The sequence below is a fragment of the Lampetra planeri genome, chromosome 24, assembly GCF_965212315.1.
Source record: "Lampetra planeri chromosome 24, kcLamPlan1.2.h2, whole genome shotgun sequence".
In the NCBI taxonomy this organism is placed as follows: domain Eukaryota; kingdom Metazoa; phylum Chordata; class Hyperoartia; order Petromyzontiformes; family Petromyzontidae; genus Lampetra; species Lampetra planeri.
Window position 1 is genome coordinate 9,307,757 of NC_136130.1, and position 20,907 is coordinate 9,328,663.

The following is a 20,907-nucleotide window of genomic DNA, read 5'->3' on the forward strand; positions in this document are numbered from 1 at the left end:
ATACAGCGTTGTGCAAAACGGACGATACGATTATAGTGAATCTCATATTCTACGATATATCGTGATATCGCCTGACGTCACTGCGATATATCGTGATGTCACCTGACGTATCTGCGATATATCGTGATGTCACCTGACGTCACTGCGATATATCGTGATATCGTCTGACGTCACCGCGATATATCGTGATATCGTCTGACGTCACCGCGATATATCGTTATATCGCCTGACGTCACCGCGATATATCGTTGTGTCTCGTGACGTCACGCGCTCCCGTGACGCGCACAACCGTCATGGCGACCGCCAGCAGAATCATCCAGCGGCTGAGGAACTTCCTAAGCGGGGTATTTACAATTTAAGCAAAATTAGCGACAATTAATAAACCCCTCGCCGAGACACCAGGCACACAGCACGGGGAAATCGGCAATAAAACGCCGCGGTGCGGGGCTGTCGCAGCGCTCTAAACTCGCAATGCCCCATCGCGGTGTCAAGGTGACGCCAGGCCGAAGCCTGCGTAACCTAGTTGCTGCGAGTAGGCGCTGTTTATTGGTTTACTGTTGAAGGTTTTTGTTGTTGTTTAAAGCTGCGTTGGTTAACGTTTGCTGTCGCGTGTTTGAACGTGGTGTCGAGGACGTGTGGCAATTTACATGGCAGGTAATAACGGTAGCGGTTAGAACAAGGTAGTTCTATAACATTGGCGTTATTGGATTTGTCAATGCCACGTCTGATTATCGCATCATGTTTATCATCAAGGTGTCAGTATACCGCGTTTAATACCGCTTGGAAACTTAAACAATCATCAGTAGATAGTCGATTATTCGGCAGCTTCGGGAGAAAGGGCCGCTGGACTTTAAAAAACGCCGGGATTTTTTTTTAAATAGCTTATTTTGGCACGTTCTTTGCACAACATTATTTTAAGGTGTTGTGCATGTTCATGTTTAGTGTTTAACATTTGTTTACTATATGAAAACGGTATAAATAAACATACAAATGGAAATAAATATCCTGTAAAAAGTTACTATATTTACTGCACCGTACTTACCACTCCAATCTCAAAGGCTGCATGGGTGATGTACGTACGTAGTATCGACTACGCTCTTGTTTCAACAACTTAATGTCTTTGACGATTGCCGGACTGGTTACAACCGTTTAGAGCGGTTTGCCTGTTTCGCCGGATCCTCCTGGGACCGCCGGATAATGTTAGAAGCAGCCGGATAATCGCCCGCAGGATAATTGATGATAACCAACAAAATACGGAGCCTTGGCTAGGGCACTTCTCCGGAAGGGGCAATATCTGGTGGTTGAGACGTCAGAGTGGCGGTCAAAACAGAAAACTCGTGCGAGAGTACGTCCACCGAGTAGATGGAACGACGAAAAGAGCTTGCGGTGAAAGCACTCGACAGATGTCTACATCGTGAGAGGTGATGAGGGTTTGGATGATAGGCCTTCATTGGTGGCCTGATTACGGCCGTCTGCCTTAGGAACGTGGGATTTCCACCACCGGCTCAGGATCGTAAATGGAAATGAACACCGCTTCACGTCGGTTCGATCAGGGAGTCGCTTTGACACGCACACGAATATACAACTCTTGAACGCATTGTTGTTAGTGCGAATGAAGCCGGCATTGAGACTCTTGCAAACACAATACCTGAAAAGTAAACAAATTTAAAGGGTTCGTGCAAAGTGTCCATGGTCGATTTTTGTTTTGTTAGACGCAAGGCTTGAGGTCATTGGTAGTTGCTGGTACTCGTAGCTGGTTAGCTAGTTGGTTCAGATCAGTGTGAGGCCTGGCACGAGTGTGGTTGGTTGGCTCAATGTCAAGGTAAGGCTCCATTCTCTTTGCGAGTGTGCTCAATCGTCGAACTTTTCCCCCTCTTTGAAACCTGCGATCTTTTACGTTTTTGGAAGGTGGCCGGTGTTTGATGTTCACAGTGATGACATGGCCCAGGGGTAGCGTGGTTCCTCTCTAGCGATTCGAATATGGCAGGCCGCCTGGTTAATGCTGTCTATTTAACAGCAAAATACACATCTGCTTTACTGGAGATATTAAAGATCCAGTGACGTCATTTTCAAAAGGTAGACATTTGGGGTCGTGTTCCAAATTTGTTATTTTACCTTGGCAAATAATGTACTCGATATAGGTTACACATAGCAACATTTCCCCATACTGTGAACCTCACCTTTTATATTTTTGTGCAGGGATGTCGTAAATGCCAAATGAACTCGTGCATTTAATTATACACGATGCAACATAATTTTTGTTCCTGGGTACCAAGTGTTATTTTTCCATTGCTTATGCCTAAAAAGTATAGAAAATGACTCCCTCAAACTTTGCTTTTGTGATCAGGACTTTATGTGAAAAAAGACACAAATGCACACGTTTCCTCATTGAAAACAGGTACATTTCTAAATATAACTGTCCTGGTCACGAAAAGCAAAGTTTGTGGGAAATAATAGCCATTTTATGTACTTTTGAGGCATAAGCAATTAGGAAATAACACTTACTACCCAGGAACAAAACTGTTTTTGTTACACAGTGAATTCTATATGTATCCATCAAAATAGGGTTTTACCCCCCTACTCCCCCCCCCCCCTAGTTGTTTGTATTTAGTTGCATCATACTTTGGGTACAGAGCCGAACATGGTTGTTGTAGGCATGTTAACGTTTTAATTGCATTTAGCAACACAAAATTCACATCGCGGTTGGCTTGTTTGGCGATGAAGGTAAATGCATAACTGAGTTTTTATGCTCGTGTCATTGCAGCAAGACCTTCAAAGCAAGTTACAACTGCGTTATACAGAAATAGCCAAAAGGTGAGACTTGTCTTGTTTTGGCGAATGCTTTTGTCTGAATTTGTTTATGTAAATGTGTCATAACCAACAATTTGGCACATCACCATTTTGCCTGTTTGGTCAAAATATTAATGGGCCAGTGAATTCCGCATTTAATCCCAACAAGGACATACTGGCTAAAGTCTTTTTTCAGAATTGTGCAAAATCCAGACCTTTAGTTTGATTGTTAATTTCAACAGAGCATCAGTTAACTGGTCCAGAGTGATTGCCGTCTAGCACAGTATTCAACATTCTGTTTAAATTGTGTTTTGCCCCCCACTTTCAGTGCATTATTACAATCTTAGTAATCTATTTGTTGCTTCTGTTAACGGTCTTAATTTGCTTTGTTCTCCCTTTGGTAATGTTGCATTTTCTAAAGACAAATATGTGAATCAGGGTTTTTTTTAACGAATTAAGTGAATGTCATTTCTTATTTGCTTTTGGACTCCATATCCATTTTCAAGACCATTTTTTTTATATTTTCGTTATCTTCATGTCCCTGCTTTTGCAAACTCAAGTAGATGTTCTCTCTCATGCCTTACTCTTGTACCAAATTTACAAATCATCTCATCTGTGCACCTTTGACATAACTTTCCTTGAAGTGGCCCATTACAATGTTGTACTTTGCTGGAAACATTTTTTTACACGGAATCCTGGTACTGTGTTTATTTTACAAGAAGTTGCTGTGTTTCAGGACGCAGCCACCCCCGAAACTTCCAGTGGGGCCCAGCCACAAATTCGCCAACAATAGTTACTGCCTTAGGGATGGCCGGAGACTGACCGTCCCTCCAACGGTCCTCATGTCATCGCAGAAAGCCCTGCAAGCTGGCACCGCTCTACAGAGGTAAAGCAGCCCTTGGAAGACCTATGACAGGATAGGGCTGCCAAATCAGGCATATCCAATTGGCTTATTGATAATTCAGATGAGTACTCGCTGAGATCTGATATTCCTTAGGCAAGAGGGAACTGGATGAAAAAAGGGTAGGCATAATTTTCAGTTGAATAACTTACGAATGTAACGATGCATGCATTTACGCATTTAAATATTTGCTTACTCACTACATATATATGCACAATTGTGCAGTAAGTGATTATTTATTTTTCTTGCAAATTATTTGGACATTCTATATGTAGGAAAATGGAGTGAACAGATGGCCAGTTGAGAATACACATTAAATGGAAGAAGCAAGATTTAAAAATAAACTATTGTCGGATTGAATGAGGATGTAAAACTGTGATCATTTATATTTCTGGAGCGTTGAATTTATACGTGCCTACATTACGGGTTTCAGAGTAGCTACGAATTCCCAGCTTGTAACTCCTTCGTCACTTCATTTTTGGTGTATAGATCGGTAGCAGCTTGTGATAGTCCGTGACGAATCACACTTTTGCTGAGTTATCCGCAAGGTGGCAATATTGATAAAGGTTGAAAGTAGCCAGGAACGTTTTATCTTTGACCTACACATCATCAATAGAGCAACAACAATCAAGTTGGATATTATCTTTGAGCTCTGCAGGCCAGCGTAATCACATGATCAGCACAATGTGTGGTTGGGGTGTGACAAAAAGAGAGGGAGCCCAAGAGCTGCAATACCAAGACAAATACAAATATCCCTCTTTCGCCTTGAAAAGACTGTTGGGGCAAGTGCTGTTAGGTTGTGTACTGTTCCGGCCTATGAAGGCCGGAACGGTACTCGAGGGGGTGGGTGGCCATCACCACACCCGACTGCCTTTGTCTCCACACACCACCAGATAATTGTCACTGGTGTTGTCCGTGAGCAGGCATCGAACTCAGGTCGCCGGTTTCGTAGGGCAGCACGCGAACCGCTACACTACCGCTCCCCCCACTGCAATGGCAACAGCCACCCTCATAAGCACATGGCCAGGGAGAGACAATATAGAGGGAGACCAACCAGTTGGACTTGACAGTGAGACAAACACATTGCCTAAGAGACTGGGAGATGGACAAAAGATGGAGGAAAACAACGACAGCAAGCGACATATTTGCTAGTTTATTAAAAGATACATATAAACATTATTATTCGGCTTCAAATTCAGATTTGCAGAATACCTAAATAGGGCAGATTATTAAGAGGTACCGTCAGTGCTCAACGTGCTATTATGTGCAGCCATGAAAACATTAGGAAGTCGACATTTGCTGTCCTATGGAAAATAGAAGTGTTGAAGTTCCACCACCACTCTGAGCTGTGAAAACGAGGTGAGCATATCCCCTTAGTCAATTGAGTAGAAAACCACTGCTGATTTTGACTGTGTTATTCTGTTAGAGGCATTCAAATGTGCAGTGTGTCCATACCCACCTGCTGCCCTTCATTTGTGCACGGACGTCTAACTCTTGCATACGTGTTATATATCAGAGTTGTCCTCTGTTTACAGCGGTGAGTCGGCAGTGGAAAAAGTCGAGAAGAAACCCGTGAGACCCGGAGAGCTACCGGTGTGGAAAATATCAACTGACCAGCCATACTTGTAGACAATGCACGTGACGTACAATGCCACCCAGAATCATTCGTTTCAATGTTTTCGTTTTAAAAAGTGTCCAAGCATCGTACTAGAATGCAGTTAAAGTTTCCGGTGCCTACATTGGACAATGTGTTATAAAACGTGCTTGCTGTATAACATGCACATGTAATAAATCTATCATGAACATATTCGTCTTTGTAATACATTTATAGTTATTTGTAGGCTTCATTGTGTGGGTGTGAACAATTTCATTTTTTTTCATAAGAATAATAAATTCTCCGGCACACTTAAAGTTGCTGTTTACCAATTTGCAATATCCTCGGGTGGCAAGATATTTCAAACAGTCAAACATGTTTTTCTGAAACTAATCGTCAACTTTCACACAGATAATACAAAACACATAAGTTAGGATAATTGCATTTTTCGTTTACTTACCCACAGAATAGGGGGGGGGGGTGTGAAGACATAGAATTTGTCATACGTTTTTATTGTTTGTTAAAGTAATCTTTTGCGGTCACTTGGGCACAGAGTCACGTGTGAGGAGCAGATAATCAGCGCGCACGTAAAAATATATATTTTGTCTGAAAGCACGGTTAATCCTCGACCCGGTTAATCCACGACCCGGATAATCGAGAGTTAAATGTACATGAAAAACAATGGATTAGATATTTCACTCGTAACAGTCATTACTAAAACTGGCAATATACAAGTTAAAATTTATTTATTTGAATACAACTGGCAAGAATGAGGTTTTCAACTGACGCTGGGTTTCACATCAACAGTCTGGGGTTTCGTATGGTGGTAATAATGGCCAAGTGTAGCATTTAAACACCTAATCTGCATAAACATTTTAAACACTTGTATATAAAATACTTCTCAAAAGGGAACAATTACACAGAGGGCCACTTCCAGAAAACAGTCGCCACTATCCATGGCAATAACGTTTATGTACAGGAATGGCTACGGGATTAATTGGTAGCCTAAGGCACTTTAGTTATTAACATGGCAACACCTCACAGTGGCATATCTACAACTTCAAGACAAGGCCGTTGGCCGTAGTTTAATGATCATACCTAGTAATTACCATCTCGAATGTGGAAATGTTGCTGAAGGTTTGTTAAATATTAAGTCACTAAAAGCTGGCAGGACAGTACAATCACATGCTCGTAAATAAATGATTACATACCGTATATAGAAGGTTGCTTCAAGGTTTAAAATACAAGTAACCATGGGCAAGGGCCAGTAAAAATAGCCCATTAACATTGGAAAAAACATGCTTGGGTAGGTTTCTGTACATGTTCAAATGCTTGAATACATTTTCAAAGACGGTACCAACATTGCTTTTATGCGCCGACCTTCCACACTTTTAACTGTACAACAAAGATTTATAACCGTGAATATACACTAAAATAAAAAATGACATTTTGGTTCAATAACGTAATGGAAATGTAATTTGTCGAGAAGCGTTGCTTGCGTGTTTGACATATGCGTTGAGTACCAGATGTGCATGAAATATCCAGCTTTAGCAGTTACCAATTTCAAGCCTGAACATTTACCAAAACAACAAATGACAACTAAGGGATTTAGAGGCATTGGACAGACTCGGTTTAAAATTTCTTATACTTTTAGTGTTGTGAATAAAAGCGTATAGAATGTTAGTATGTGTACAGCGCCCGACTGCCAGTTTTCCTAAACGTTAATCGTGAATCCCTGAGCCCAAAGAAGAATCACAGCTCATTCATTTGTACATTGTGGCTTTGCGTGATGCTAATGCATTGAGTCAGGAAGAATGCCTCATTTAATGCAAGACACCGGGCCCTGCTAAGATATGCAAAAATATATAACTTATCTGTTTCCGGCCATACCATGACTAACCTACGGTGATCAATTTTTTAAAACTAATCAAGAGGAATTCAATTCGTACTTGGAAACTTGAATCCTTTATGGAATACTGTGCACATGCCCCACACCTCCGATTAGCACGGTTGGCTACGTATAGTGCGAAAGAAGTCCATACCTACTTACATTGCAGCCGAGTAAGGCACTGCAGCGTTGTTCAATTATTCGCCAAGTGAGGATATAAAAAGACAAGTAAATTGGGAAGAGGCACTTTTAAAACATATCGCTGTAAATCCATGTGAACACTACCTGATTGTTGATTTAGTTGCCCTGTTACTCGGCAAAAGGTGGGTTATAGCTTAAAGACATCGGCACTCTTCCCTCAAATACACATTTGAGACACCTCTTGATTTTCCCGGCACGTGGAGCTTTTACGAAAAGTTTTGTCGCCGTGAGGACACTGCTGAACGAGTGGACGCGTGAGAAGGCGGACTTGCGTAATCTTGGTCTCGACGCCTCCCTGCCTATTTTTATGGAGGAAACTTAAGGGCACGTCTCGGGAGAGGCCTACTCCGCTTTTATCCTGTGAGTCGGGCTTTGGGGCATCTTACGACCCAGCACAGGAGTTCCCTGTAAAACAAAAAAACAATTCTGACATCAGCTTGGGGCAGTGTTCTTCATTGCAAGGTCCGCGGGCCGCTGGCGACACCTGGTGGCCTTTCGTGCGGCTCCTGACTTGTGGCCCCCGACAATACACAAAAAGTGATAACACCCCCATCATTCTGTCAAACCCCCACCGCTTTCAAACCTTTGATGGCCCTCACACTGATGTCTTATAAGCGAAAGTGTCCCCCCCCCCCCACTCTGAAAATTAGTGCACTTGTTTAGGCATAACACGATGACTTCGCCGGAGAGCATCTCACTCTCACTGCCAGTGGCATTACGTAATTGGCACTGGGCCCGGTTGCAAGTAATTAAATTGAACCCCCTAGTCCAATTTTGCCCCGCCTGCCTCGCCTGTGATCGGCCAGTGCAATGGCACCGCCCGCACACTCGACAGCCTGCACAAAATCTGCTAATCGACCCGCGTGCCCCGCGAGGGCACCGGCGCGTCAGCCGCTTGTGTACTCACGGGCGAGGGTGGCTTCGCGTAGTTCACATGTGCGTAGAGCAGCACAGCTATGTCGTTGTGTCCGGCCTCGAGCGCTATCGACAGCGCTGTGCTTCCATCCTGAGCACAAACGCATCCCAGGTGAGTCCAGAGATGGAGGAAGAAGTTGAGTAATAAACATGCTTCATAAACACACCGTACGATGAGGATGTGACGCCGGCACTACTCTTTGTAACAACATGCCATAGGATCTTTGACATCCACTGTGAAGCAGACGGCACGTATTTCACGATGAGTATTAACGTTCGCCCCCAAGTGAGTGGAGGAGGAGGGAGGAGAGAGAGAGAGAGAGCCGCCCAAACGGCCGCGGCCTCGCGAGAGCCTCACATTGTCGGCGATGGCCGCGTTGCAGCCCGCCTGGCCGAGCAGCAGGCGGACGATGTCCACATGGCCGTGCTCGCTGGCGCACATGAGCGCTGTCGAGCCGTCGTCGTCCTGGACGTTGACGTCGGCACCGCACGCGAGCAGCGCGCGCACCATGTCCTTGCGACCGTGACTCACGGCCAGCATCAGCGCCGTCTGGCCCGCCTGCGGCACAATCGCCGTCACGACGAACGTCGTCATCATCGTCAGACAGCCATGAGCAATTCATGAGTACAGGAGGGCCTCCGCCAGCAGTCAATGCAATTGCGGAGCCTACAACGCAACGATCTATGCAGTTCTTACGCGCGAGCCAATTTGACGCTTCACATTTTACTATTTACTATTGCTACTTTTTATTTTACCAGGTAAGGCCCGCTGAGCAATATAGCTATTTTTTTCACAAGCGACCTGGCCACAAATGATAGCTCAACAAAGTGGCTTATACGGAAATGTATAGCAGCCAAATAGTCTAAACGCATGTTTCTAACTGGAGAGAAAATCCAGAGGACCCAGAAAAAAATGCACGTGACAACGTGGAGAAAACACGCACACTCCATTTATACAGCAGGCGTCTGGGTCGGGCTCAAACCCAAGTACTCCTGCATACCAGGGCGAGGTAGTTAACATCTCGCCACCGCGGCGCCCCCACAAACTACCTGCCAAGGCACAAGGAGCGACGTGGTCGCGAACGTACCTGCCGAACGACAACGCGGCCACGCGGCCTGTGAACGAACACGCTGGCGGGATCGGGGAGGGGGGCGCACGCACTCTCACCTGGCTGGCGCGAGCATTGACGTCGCCCAGGCTCAACAGCTTCTGCACGACGGCCATCTCGCGCTCCGAGTTGATGGCGGCGAGCGACGCCAGCATGATGGCCGTGTAGCCGGCCTTGTTCTGCGCGTCCACGTTGCACTCTCCTGGGCGTGGGGAGGCGCCAGTCAAAGTATTAGGAAGCTGTGCTATTTTTAAACCTGGATTGAGAACTCGTTTCTTTTTCGAGCTGCTTTTTTGTGTTCAGCTCGTCATCCTTGCCCCGCGCCCCCGACTAGCGCGGTCGGTTACGTGCGGTGTGCGAAAGAAATTCGACATACGTACAAGAAGCGTTATGCGCTCTCGTCGGTTATGCCCTCGCTAGTGGCGTTTGGTGGCGGCCCGATTGGCTTTTGTGACCGGCTGGGCCTGTACCCAGCAACAGTGAGAAAGATAAATAAAACTCGCCGACACTGCAAACCGAGAGGGGCGAGCCGCATGACACGCCGGCTCCATTTCCACAGTGTAGCTACAACACCTGAGGATGAATCTCGGCCACAGCTAACTTCTTAACCACGCTGTATTCGTGCGATTGCAAAGCTGTCAACCCATACGGTTTACCCGTATTCTTGTCCAGGGAAATTGCGTTTTCAGGTCCATACAGTGTACAGCCGTTTCAATGCAGGCAACATTTTTTTTGTCTATTTGTGTTTCTTCCTTGTGATGGGACTTTATAGTGAACGTTGAGATTTATAAGGGCACGGGTGACTGATCAGGTTTGAATTTGTCTGTAATAAGGTAGGGCACTGATAGGGGGTTGACAGCTCTGCGACTTGACCTGAAGCCTCGATAGGCTTCTTCCTTGCACCTCCAATTAGCACGGTTGATTACATACGGTGCGCGAAAGAAGTTCAACAAACACACGTCCACCACCCATTCACGGTTTAGATGAAGTGCAATAGCACACTCTGTCTGCCAGGTGGCGCCACTGCTCGTCGCGATGAGCACTTGCAAACATTTTGATGCCACGTGTTTTGACCCAACTCGAAGGTCACAAGTTAAGGTTGGCTCATCGTCTAATACCATCGGTCTCTCGGGTTCCTTCCAGTCGGAATGAGCCGTGGCTCTACTGCGTACGACAAAACACACTCAAGTAAGTCATGTGACCTACTCTGTGGACAATCTTTCTCGAACATTTCAGGCTTTGCAAACCGTGTTTAACGTTAACATTCAAATTAAATAGGACCGATGTAAAAACCACAGCTGACTGCTATTAAACATTAAACGAATTCCTTTTGAAACGCCGCGCGACTGTGGTGGCGAGCAACGGTGGGCTCATTGCATCGGCATCGAAACAAGAACCAACTGAAGCGAGACCCTGCAACCTACAGCGAGTCACCGCCGTGAATTCTCCAACCACTCTTCAGCCAATTCGCGTTTGAAAATAGGGTTCGCCTCGAAATAAGCAGAAGATAACGGCAACCGGGCCAACAGTTGGCAGCCACTCCCACAAGCCACCCCCGTCGCCCCCCGCCCCCCGCCCACCTGTGTCTAGCAGCATCTGCACGATGGCGAAGTTGGAGTGCGACACGCTGTAGTGCAGCGCCGTGTTGCCGTTGCCGTCGGCCATGTTGGCGACGAGGCGCAGCACGGGCGGGGAGAGGCGGCGCAGCTCGGCCAGGAGGCCGCCCACGAGCGTCGCCGCGCTCCCCTTCTGGCTCGACACGCGGAACCACTCGTGCTGCAGCTCCGACATGCTGGCGCGCTGCACGCACGCACGCACGCGGAGACAAAGATCGACCGTATAACCTCGAGGGACATTTTTGTGGCAAGTGCTGTTATTCATAATTAAGCTTTTTGGCTTGTCGGAGCTGCAGCACGAGTGGTTGTTAGGAAGTAACACCTACGAAGGCCGGCCGGCACCAGCTATCCCCCCCCAGTTGCGAATTTTACAAAAGCGCACCAGGTACTCGTTTAAGGCTGAGTCGACCTAGGGGAGGCCCAGAACCGGTTCAGATGATCGTCACCGGTGTTGGCCGTGAGCGGGAATCGAACTCGGCTTCGATGCACTGACCACGACACGACCGCTCCCCTCTCGCGCAGACACGCGCGCACGTTCAATGCGGGATGCGTAAGCTCGCCGTTACGCATATAGCGGCTATACAGCAAGCGTCGCGGTGTCAAAATTCATGCGAGCATCGCTTGAGCAGATGACCAACTTATGACGGCACAGGGTACACGCACTGTGTCGCGCACGTGAAAACCGACACATCAGTGTCAATGTGAACATAACCAAGTAATACACGAACAGAAATCATTATCTTACATTAATAACAACATCACATCATAATGGAGGTTTTTGGGTTAGATCATGTAAATATAAATGCCGCCACCACCCGACACAGCCAATTAGTAAAAGGTTTGTCACGTAAACAAAACATGGCAAAAATAATTGCCATGTTTTGTTCAAAATAATGTGCATGTTTTGTTCACGTGGCAAACCTCACTACGTCGTTATACAACATCACACATATTGCACTTTCACGAAAGAAGGCAAACTTCTACCCACCACTTCCTTGGTGTTGAGGGACTTGTGATCCTCCAGGTGAGCCTTCAGCGTGGAGCAGGCCGTGTGCATGCTCTCGCTCATCTCGTACCTGCAATGACACAGGTGAGTTCGTGGTGAGCCCTGGGGCTGGGCCACCCCGACTACTACGAGGCTTACTGGGAAGACACAAGCTTCTCTCCGACACACTACGGACATCATCATCAATCCACTGCTGGATGAAAGCCTCCCTCCTCCCAAGTCGTCGCCATCACTCGTTTGTCCTGCCATGCAGTAATCTACTGCAGGCATGGAGCCGGATATGTGGATATATACAGAGATGGGATGATTAAAAAGCAGGTGAAAGTCAATTCCGTACCAACAGAAGGGATATTATCAAAGAGCAGTGGAGATACCAGCTGTTGCTCGAGCACAAAAGCCAAGATGGACATGGACCTACGTGGGCCATCTGCTCTGCGTGGAAAATGACAGAATTCCCAGACTTTCAAGTGGTTCACTTAAGGCAGTGGTTCTTCACCTTTACTGCACCCCCCCCCCCCCCCCCCCGTTGGTTCTTAAAAAGAAATACAATGAAAGAAAAATTAACCCGTAAAAACAAAGTTTTTCACTATAAATCCTTTATATGCGTGGCGGCTAGAGTTCTCTCGTCCTCTGGTTTGAGATGGCTGCCACCTATGGGTCAGATGAATGGCTGCCACCATTAAGCAATTGGTAATTAAATATAATTTATTTTTTCCTAAAAAGTGTAAAATTTTGGAAAAAAAAATCACGAAAATACATTGTCACGCACAACGAGTCTGTGTGCAAAATGTCAGCTCGATTGGATCACGGGAAGTGGTTTTAAAAACGACCGAAAGATTTGCACGGTCGTAAGCGCGCAAGCAAGCGCGCAAGTGAACTTAATATAAAGGATTTAAAAAAGGACACCGGAGCATCAAAAATAAAAAGTCAGAAATCTGCAAGGTTCAGGACCCACGCTCTCAGTGCCTTTCCTAGCCTGGCCACCAGGGGGTGCAATGTGAACTCGAGTGGCGGTCACAATTACGTACTGCTCAGAAATAACTACTTGGCTGCTATGAATTCCCACGCGACAAGCCACTTGGTTGAGCCATCATTTGCGATATATAGCTCAATGAGTCTTACCTGGTAAAATAAAAATAGTTCAGGATAGTCAGGTTTCTACCGTGGCAATCTAAAGTGAGGTACATTTTTATTGTCCCAGTAATGAATTCCCGACAGCCCACAGGAACCGTCCCTCTCTCACGTCATTGGCTCTGTCTCTAGCGCAGCGCAGGGCTTGGCCGACTTTTCGACTCACCTCTCCGTCGGAGCCTCTTGCTCCTCCTGCTTGGCTTCAGCCACCGGCTCTTCCCTTCCGACCTCCTGCGCGTCTCCGTCTTGCCGCTCCACCTCGCTCCTCCCCGCCGCTCCGCCATTGGGCTGCATGTGGATGACTTCCCCGAGCCCCTCGTCGTCCTCCTCCTCTTCTTCCTCCTCGTCCTCGTCATCGTCATCGTCCTCGTCCTCCGATCCAGAGGATGAGCTCTCGGAGCTCGACTCTTCGCTTGACGTCGTCTCGTACCTGAGCCGACGAGCGGTCACATCGGCGGCCGCCGCTTGGTGTCAGCGCGGACAAAGCGGTTCGCCCATTTTTGTTTTCAAATCGTTTTTTTTTACCGTGCCAAAGAACGGTCCTAAAGGATCACGTCGTGGAACCAATTTCCGAGGCCACGTCGGTAGACCTCGTCCCACGTGCTAGGGGAGCCCGCTTATTAATACCCCTTGCGAGGAGGGTTGCAAATCAATCAAATAAACAACAAAAAATATCTCCCATCAACTTGCTGCAATTGGAACTCCAGTTTCACCACAAGCGGCTGAATCCCAGATCCGAACTCCACGCGGGAGGCCATCGCTGACCCCTGCGCCACCCGGCCCACTTCAAGTTTTTTTTTTATTATCAACCCTGAAGAGGTGCACCGCCTGGAATTACACCGAGCGTGGAGGGGAAGAGGAACACGTGGATCACGTCGCTGTCGGGCATGTGCAGTGGTAGAGGCTGACGACGGAGTGGCAGCCAAAGGAGAAGAGACGCCCACGGGGAAATCCACCGCAGACGAGGAACGGCTGACATCACATACCTGTCAACTCCTTATCAGTGCCTACCTTGTTACAGACAAATTCAGACCTTATTGTTCACTCCGTGCCCTTATAAATCTCAACGTTCATCCTACAAAGCCCGTACTGAAACGGCTGTGCGCCGTATGGACCGGAAAACTCAATTTCCCTGTACAAGAATACCGTATGAGTTGACAGATATGACATCGGCTCGCGTGCGGGGCGCTAAATGGTTATTTGCGAGACCATGGGAAGATGGTGACGGCTTTGAAAGGCCTTCAGCCATGGATGGATAGATCCATGGCTGAAGTTGATGATAATAATGAAGACGGAGAGATGACAATGACGGAGAGATGACAATGACGGAGAGATGACAATGCCGGAGAGATGACAATGACGGAGAGATGACAATGACGGAGAGATGACAATGACGGAGAGATGACCATGACGGAGAGATGACAATGACAGAGAGATGACAATGACAGAGAGATGACAATGACGGAGAGATGACAATGACGGAGAGATGACAATGACGGAGAGATGACAATGACGGAGAGATGACAATGACGGAGAGATGACAATGACGGACAGATGACAATGACGGAGAGATGACAATGACGGAGAGATGACAATGACGGAGAGATGACAATGACGGAGAGATGACAATGACGAAGAGATGACAATAACGGAGAGATGACAATGACGAAGAGATGACAATGACGGAGAGATGACAATGACGGAGAGATGACAATGACGAAGAGATGACAATGACGGAGAGATGACAATGACGGAGAGATGACAATGACGGACAGATGACAATGACGGAGAGATGACAATGACGGAGAGATGACAATGACGGAGAGATGACAATGACGGAGAGATGACAATGACGGAGAGATGACAATGACGGAGAGATGACAATGACGAAGAGATGACAATGACGGAGAGATGACAATGACGGAGAGATGACAATGACGAAGAGATGACAATGACGGAGAGATGACAATGACGGAGAGATGACAATGACGGACAGATGACAATGACGGAGAGATGACAATGACGGAGAGATGACAATGACGGAGAGATGACAATGACGAAGAGATGACAATAACGGAGAGATGACAATGACGGAGAGATGACAATGACGAAGAGATGACAATGACGGAGAGATGACAATGACGGAGAGATGACAAAGACGTAGAGATGACAATGACGGAGAGATGACAATGACGGAGAGATGACAATGACGGCGAGACGTTAGTAACGATGCTGGGCAGTGTCCCTCACCCGCCGTTGACACCCACGAACTGGAGGCTCTTCTTGGTGCCGCTGCTGGGATCGCCGCCAGCGGAGCCGGCGCCGTCCTTCTTCTTCATGATGGACTTGAGCGTGGGTGACACGGACGAAGATCCCGCGTCTGCAGGGGACGCGAGCGCATGGTGAGCGCACGGCACGCGGCACCACTCGCACACACGCACGCACGCACGATCGCACGCACGATCGCTCACAGCGCATTCGGGCGCACTTCTCCCCACCCCCTTTGGCGTGCGGCATGATTTGTATTGAAATCGACATTTTATTCAGCAAGTTACGAAAACCATCGCAGGGGCACGTGGCCAGAAGGGACGGGTGGCCGTTAGTCGAGGCAAACGGCGGAGCGGAAGCCAGAGGAGGGAGGATGTCCACCGTGGAGATGGAGCGACGAGATGAGCTCGTGTGCAGGAGCTACACGGATTTTTGCATGGCAGGACTGTGAGAGGTGGCGTCGGCTTGGGCAGGCCTTCGTCCAGCAGTGGATAGATCATGGCTGATGAAGATTAATGATCACGAGCATCTCAAGATGCTGCACTAATAGTAGGGCATGCGTTGTTGCAGGAAACCGCTAATAAGCGGTTGTGCTTTTGCTACGTTGTCCCCACCTGAAGACGGACGCTTGTGTTGCGCCCGAAACGTCGTGATTTAAATGAGTTGTTTTAATTTTTTATTTATTTTATTTTTTACCTACGTGACTTTACCGAAAAAAACAAAGAGAGATGCACCCATTTTTATATTCAAGGGGTCGGTCATTGGCAGAAGTCTACAGCGGAATTGGCCCGGGCAGTCAGAAGCATATGGATGGCTGGAGGGAGGGACATATAGTGCAGCAAGCGAGCCCGTATTAACCCTTTCCCGTTCCAAGACGTCTGCAAGTTGCAGGGTGGGTGTCCAATTCCCCGCTAAATCTCGGAACGCGCAGGCGGTTAGCATTAATTTTATAAAAAGAGCCATAGCGCCTTTGTTTTTAAAGACATTGTAATCACTGCAGAGAACCGTAGCGACACGACCACACTCTACGGTAGCTGGCGCCAAACTGTGCCAGACGTCCTTCTGATGTCATACACATACATCATCGGAAGATAAATTGATGACGTCCACGTACGTCATTTGGAACGGGAAACGGTTAAGGGCAGCACGGCACACGATGGGTGGTGTGTGAACGGTGGAGCATTGTGACGTACCCGACACGGAAGCAACCTGCACCGGCGACAGAAAGTGTGCATTCACGTGACCCGTGCCCCGCTGCTCCGCTTCCTCCTCCGCTGCCAGTTGGGCGGCCTGCCCTTCCGTCTCGAACACGTCGTCGCTGGCCGACTCGGAGGGGCCCCGGAGGATCGTGTCGGCCGGGTCCGCTTTCTTACCTTCAGCTGCGTCTATAAGCGGGTGCACAATGAGACGGACGCGCGGGGTCACACATTTAAAATATAGTAATTCATCTTCTTGGTTCTTTCGGTAAAGTCACGTAGAAGGGAAATAATACAATAATAAAAATAAAACATAAAATAATTCTCACGACGTTTTGGCCACAATGCAAGCAGCTGTCCTCAGGTGAAGACCAGGTCTGTCGGGGAGACAGCGTCTGAGGACGGCTGCTTGCGTTGTGGCCGAAACGTCGTGAGAATTATTTTATTATATTTTATTTGTATTATTTTATTATTTCCCTTCTACGTGACTTTACCGAAAGAACCAAGAAGATGAATCCCTGCAATCACGAAAGCTTTAAATCGAAATATAGTAATTCATTTAACGGTTACTTTTTTTCCATTCATACACCAGGCGGTAGGAGGGAGCTCATCGAGGCTGACCGTGCCACCTTCAGGGAAGATCTAGATGATCATCTAGCCACGGTGGCGAGATGATAACTAACTCACCTTGTACACAGGTCGTGGGTTCGATCCTGACCCTGACGTTGCCTGTATATTTGGAGTGTGTATGTTCTCCCAGTGGTCACGTGGATGTTTCTCTGGGTCCACCGGTTTTTCCCTTGACATTTAGAATTAACACGCGTTTACAGCATTTGGCTGCTGTACATTTCCACATGATAGGCCACTACGTTGAGCCATCAATTGTGGCCAGGTCGCTTCTGAAACAGAGCTATACAGCTCAGTGGTAAAATGAAAATATTTTAAGGTTCATAGTTTACTCGGCAATGATGTTAGCAGTCGCAAGGAATCAAACTCAGAGAGGGAGGTTAGTCCACCAACCAATGCACCACTGCTCCACGGCAGTTCACAATACACAACAGTGATGTGGCAACATTAGTAGTAGTAGAGACAAACCAAGAAAGTAACCACACATGGGCACAGGGGGCACAGGGGGCACAGAGGGCCCACGTGGGCTACGCAGAGGTCAGCGATGGATGCGAGTGGGCGGCCCATACCCGGGGCGACGGGCCGCGTCGCGGCCTGCGTTGCGGCCTGCGTTGCAGGCGGCGTCGGGGCGGGCCGCTGCAGCGAGGAGAGTGCGGTGACGGTCGTGAGCAGGCGCGAGCTGAGCGAGCCCAGCTCTGTGGCCGGCTCGGCGAAGGCGTCCGCCAGCTCGGCGTAGTTGTCGGTGAGCAGCGCCTGCTGCTCGTGCAGGAGGCGCTGCACGCGCTCGATGTAGCGCGACAGCTCCGCGCCCCTCGCGACCTCCGACCCTGCGCGCGCCCCCGTGGAATCACACGCCGCGCCTTCAGCCGCGACAGAAATCGTCTCCGTCCCCGATTCGAGACCCAGCTTGAGACAAGTATAACCCGTAAAAACAAAGTTTTTCACTATAAATCCTTTATATGCGTGGCGGCTAGAGTCCTCTCGTCCTCTGGCTTGAGATGGCTGCCACCTATGGGTCAAATGATTGCATGGCAGCATTAAGCAATTGGTAATTAAATATAATATTTTTGTCCTAAAAAGTGTAAAAAAATTTTTTACAAAATTTCACGAACATTAATTGTCACGCACAACGAGGCTGTGTGGAAAATGTCAGCTCGATTGGATCACGGGAAGTGGGTTAAAAAACGACCGAAAAATTTGCACGGTCGTAAGCAAGCAAGCGAACTTAATATAAAGGATTTAAAAAAAGGAAAGCTCTCGGGAGCGCCGAATCTCATTTTGAGTCGCAGTCTGCGTGAACCTACCTTCGTTTCCCTCCGCCTCGTTCTCCAGCTCCTCCGTGTCGCAGGAAACGCTCCTCACCTCCGCGCCGACCAAAAAGTTCTCGGAGAAATCAACGGAGCCGACGGCGGCCTCCCTGCGGCTCAGCCGGATCGCGGCACCGACGCCGGCCGTGTTCACGCCCACCGAGCGGCGGGTGTCCTCGTAGCGCTCGCAATTCCCCACAGACACCGTCCTGACCTCCACGGCCACCGTGCCACTCTGGGCGTCGCGGCAGGAGACGGCGGTGGAGGTGGACGCCTCCGCCAGGCACGGCGCGGTGGTGCCCACGCATCGGTCGCTCCTCTCCGGGTGCTCGTTGCCCGCTCCCCGGCTCTCCGTGCTCGGGGAGGCCATCGTCACGGCGTCCGCCTTGCCGACGGCGTCCGTCATCGTCCCGCGCGACGCGCGCTCTCCCAGCGGCACAACAAGCACGTCCACCGAGCACTCTCCGCAGGCAACGCTCCTCCGTTCCACCCTCAACGCTCGCTCGCTCTCCGCCGCGGCCTCTGCTGCCGCCGCTGCAGCCGCCGCTGCAGCCACTGCTGCTGCCGCGCTGAACTCAGCTCCATCGCCGCCACCTTCAACGTCTTCCGTTTGGCACGACACAGATTGGCGCGACGCAGCAGCCTCCGCCCTCACCGGCTCTGTCCGTGGTCCGGCGGCCGCGCCCGCGGTCTGGGCCGCGAGGACTCGGACGTTTCGCTCGGCCGCGCTCTTCCCGGGACCGCCCGACAGCTCGAGCTTGATTCGCGTCATGTCCAGCTCGTGCGTCGTCTCCCGCAGCTGCTTCTCCAGAACGAGGACCTTCTCCCGAAGCCCGCGGACCGCCTCCTGTTGGGACTCGAGCTCCCAAGCGGACGGGGCGGCCCCTCCGGGCAGCTGCCCCTCGGTGACCCCGACCCCTACGCTTCGCACCAACACCTTCGAGCGAGCGCTCCACGGAGAATGCGGCGACGTCAGTTGCGGACTCCCGTTGACTCGCGACGACCTGGCAGACGCCTCGCCGCACACCTCGCCGCCGTCGCAGCGAGGATCGGGGAATTCGCCCTCGCTCGAAAAATCTGCCTGCAGTTCCCGCGTCGGCTCCGCCACTCCCCGAGCGTCCGCGGCGAACTGCGTCGCGTCGTACTGCGTCGAGGTCACGAAGTTCACGGTGCAATCTTGTCTCCTCTCCGCCAAATTCTCGAGCGTCTCGTAGCGGCCGCGCGACGTCCCGCCGGGCTCCCCGCGGTCGCCCGCCCGCTCGCCGGCTCCCCGGATCAGCCGCCCCCTCTCCGCGCGGAGCCGCTCGATCTCGTCGCGCAGGCTCGGGATGACCTTCACCTGGTCCTCGAGCACCCGCATCCTGCGCAGCGCCAGCACCATCTGCTCGCGGATCGTCTGCAGGTGCGCCTGGTTGAGGCCGCTCAGCGACGGCGTGGACGTGCCGGAGGGGCTGAGCGACGCGCTGCCGTCGCCGTGAGCCGAGAGGCCGTTCGCCAGCGAGGACGCCTGGCTCCGCGACCTCACCTCGGTCGCCGACGACTCGGAGCTCACCGAGCCCGTGGAGCGGTCCATGTACAGCTGCTCCGGCTGAGGCTCCTCCAGCTCGTGTTTGGTGAAGTCAGAGGGCTCAGGCCGAGAGTCCGATTCTCCCGAAACCTTCGCGGCTTGTCGATGGTCCTCATCCTGCCGCTGCTGAGCAGGCGGAGCAACGGTCGTCATCATGTGGCTGCAAAACGTGACCGTCTGCTCCTCCTGGCTGCGAATGATCCTCTGTTCGCGCTCCAGCCTCAGCTTCGTCTCTATGAGCGTCTTCTCCACACGCAGGTCCCGCCCGGACAGCGACCGCGGGGACAGCGCGGGGGGGTCCGGAAGCCCGGTCGTCGCCATCGTCGTCGCCATCGTCGTCGCCATCGTCGTCACCGTCGTCTCGGCGGCCCGAGCCGGAACGGGAGAGGCGAGCCGCGGGCATCCCGGGGAGCTCTCGGGAGCGCGGTCGCCCGCCTCCGCGTCCGCCGCGCCCCGTTTGGGCAAGCTCCCCACTCGCAGCGACAGGCGGCTCTCCTCGCTCGTCGACGAGGAGAGAGACTCGGAGGAGGTCCACGCCTCGCCCGGCGTGCCCCAGCTCCTGAGCGACGCGCTGCTGGCGTTCCTCAGCGCCTTGGAGCCCTTTTTCTGGATGGAGATCTTCCTGATGGTGTTGCCCTTCTCGATGTCGTCGACGTACTTGAGGAAGTCGAGGTCCAGCTGGAACCCGTAGGGGGTCTCCACGAAGTAACCGCCGCTCTGCTCCTCCGCCTCCTCCTCCTCGTGCTCGTTGGTGGGAAGGGTCGCCCCACCCTCTAAAACATCACCACCAC

General features: G+C 50.1%; 2 protein-coding genes across 2 annotated transcripts in view; one reads left to right on the forward strand and one right to left on the reverse strand.

The window, feature by feature from the left end:
• Positions 1–217: 217 nt before the first annotated feature.
• NDUFA7 (NADH:ubiquinone oxidoreductase subunit A7) lies at positions 218–5,498 on the forward strand. Its single transcript, XM_078605577.1, has 4 exons — positions 218–344; positions 2,765–2,814; positions 3,527–3,676; positions 5,227–5,498. The coding sequence occupies exons 1-4, from the start codon at positions 294–296 to the stop codon at positions 5,318–5,320; spliced, it is 345 nt and encodes a 114-aa protein (XP_078461703.1). The 5' UTR covers positions 218–293; the 3' UTR covers positions 5,321–5,498.
• Positions 4,824–20,907, reverse strand: part of LOC144726731 (KN motif and ankyrin repeat domains 1-like) — a 77,788-nt gene continuing 61,704 nt past the window's right edge. Inside the window, exons 3-13 of the mRNA XM_078605576.1 lie at positions 18,547–20,889; positions 17,812–18,069; positions 16,613–16,804; positions 15,402–15,531; positions 13,318–13,581; positions 12,003–12,090; positions 10,979–11,198; positions 9,458–9,600; positions 8,648–8,848; positions 8,282–8,380; positions 4,824–7,779 (exon numbers count right to left, since the gene is read on the reverse strand). Of these exons, the coding sequence (XP_078461702.1) occupies positions 7,717–7,779; positions 8,282–8,380; positions 8,648–8,848; positions 9,458–9,600; positions 10,979–11,198; positions 12,003–12,090; positions 13,318–13,581; positions 15,402–15,531; positions 16,613–16,804; positions 17,812–18,069; positions 18,547–20,889 (4,001 nt within the window). The 3' untranslated portion in view covers positions 4,824–7,716. The remainder of the gene's footprint in view (positions 7,780–8,281; positions 8,381–8,647; positions 8,849–9,457; positions 9,601–10,978; positions 11,199–12,002; positions 12,091–13,317; positions 13,582–15,401; positions 15,532–16,612; positions 16,805–17,811; positions 18,070–18,546; positions 20,890–20,907) is intronic.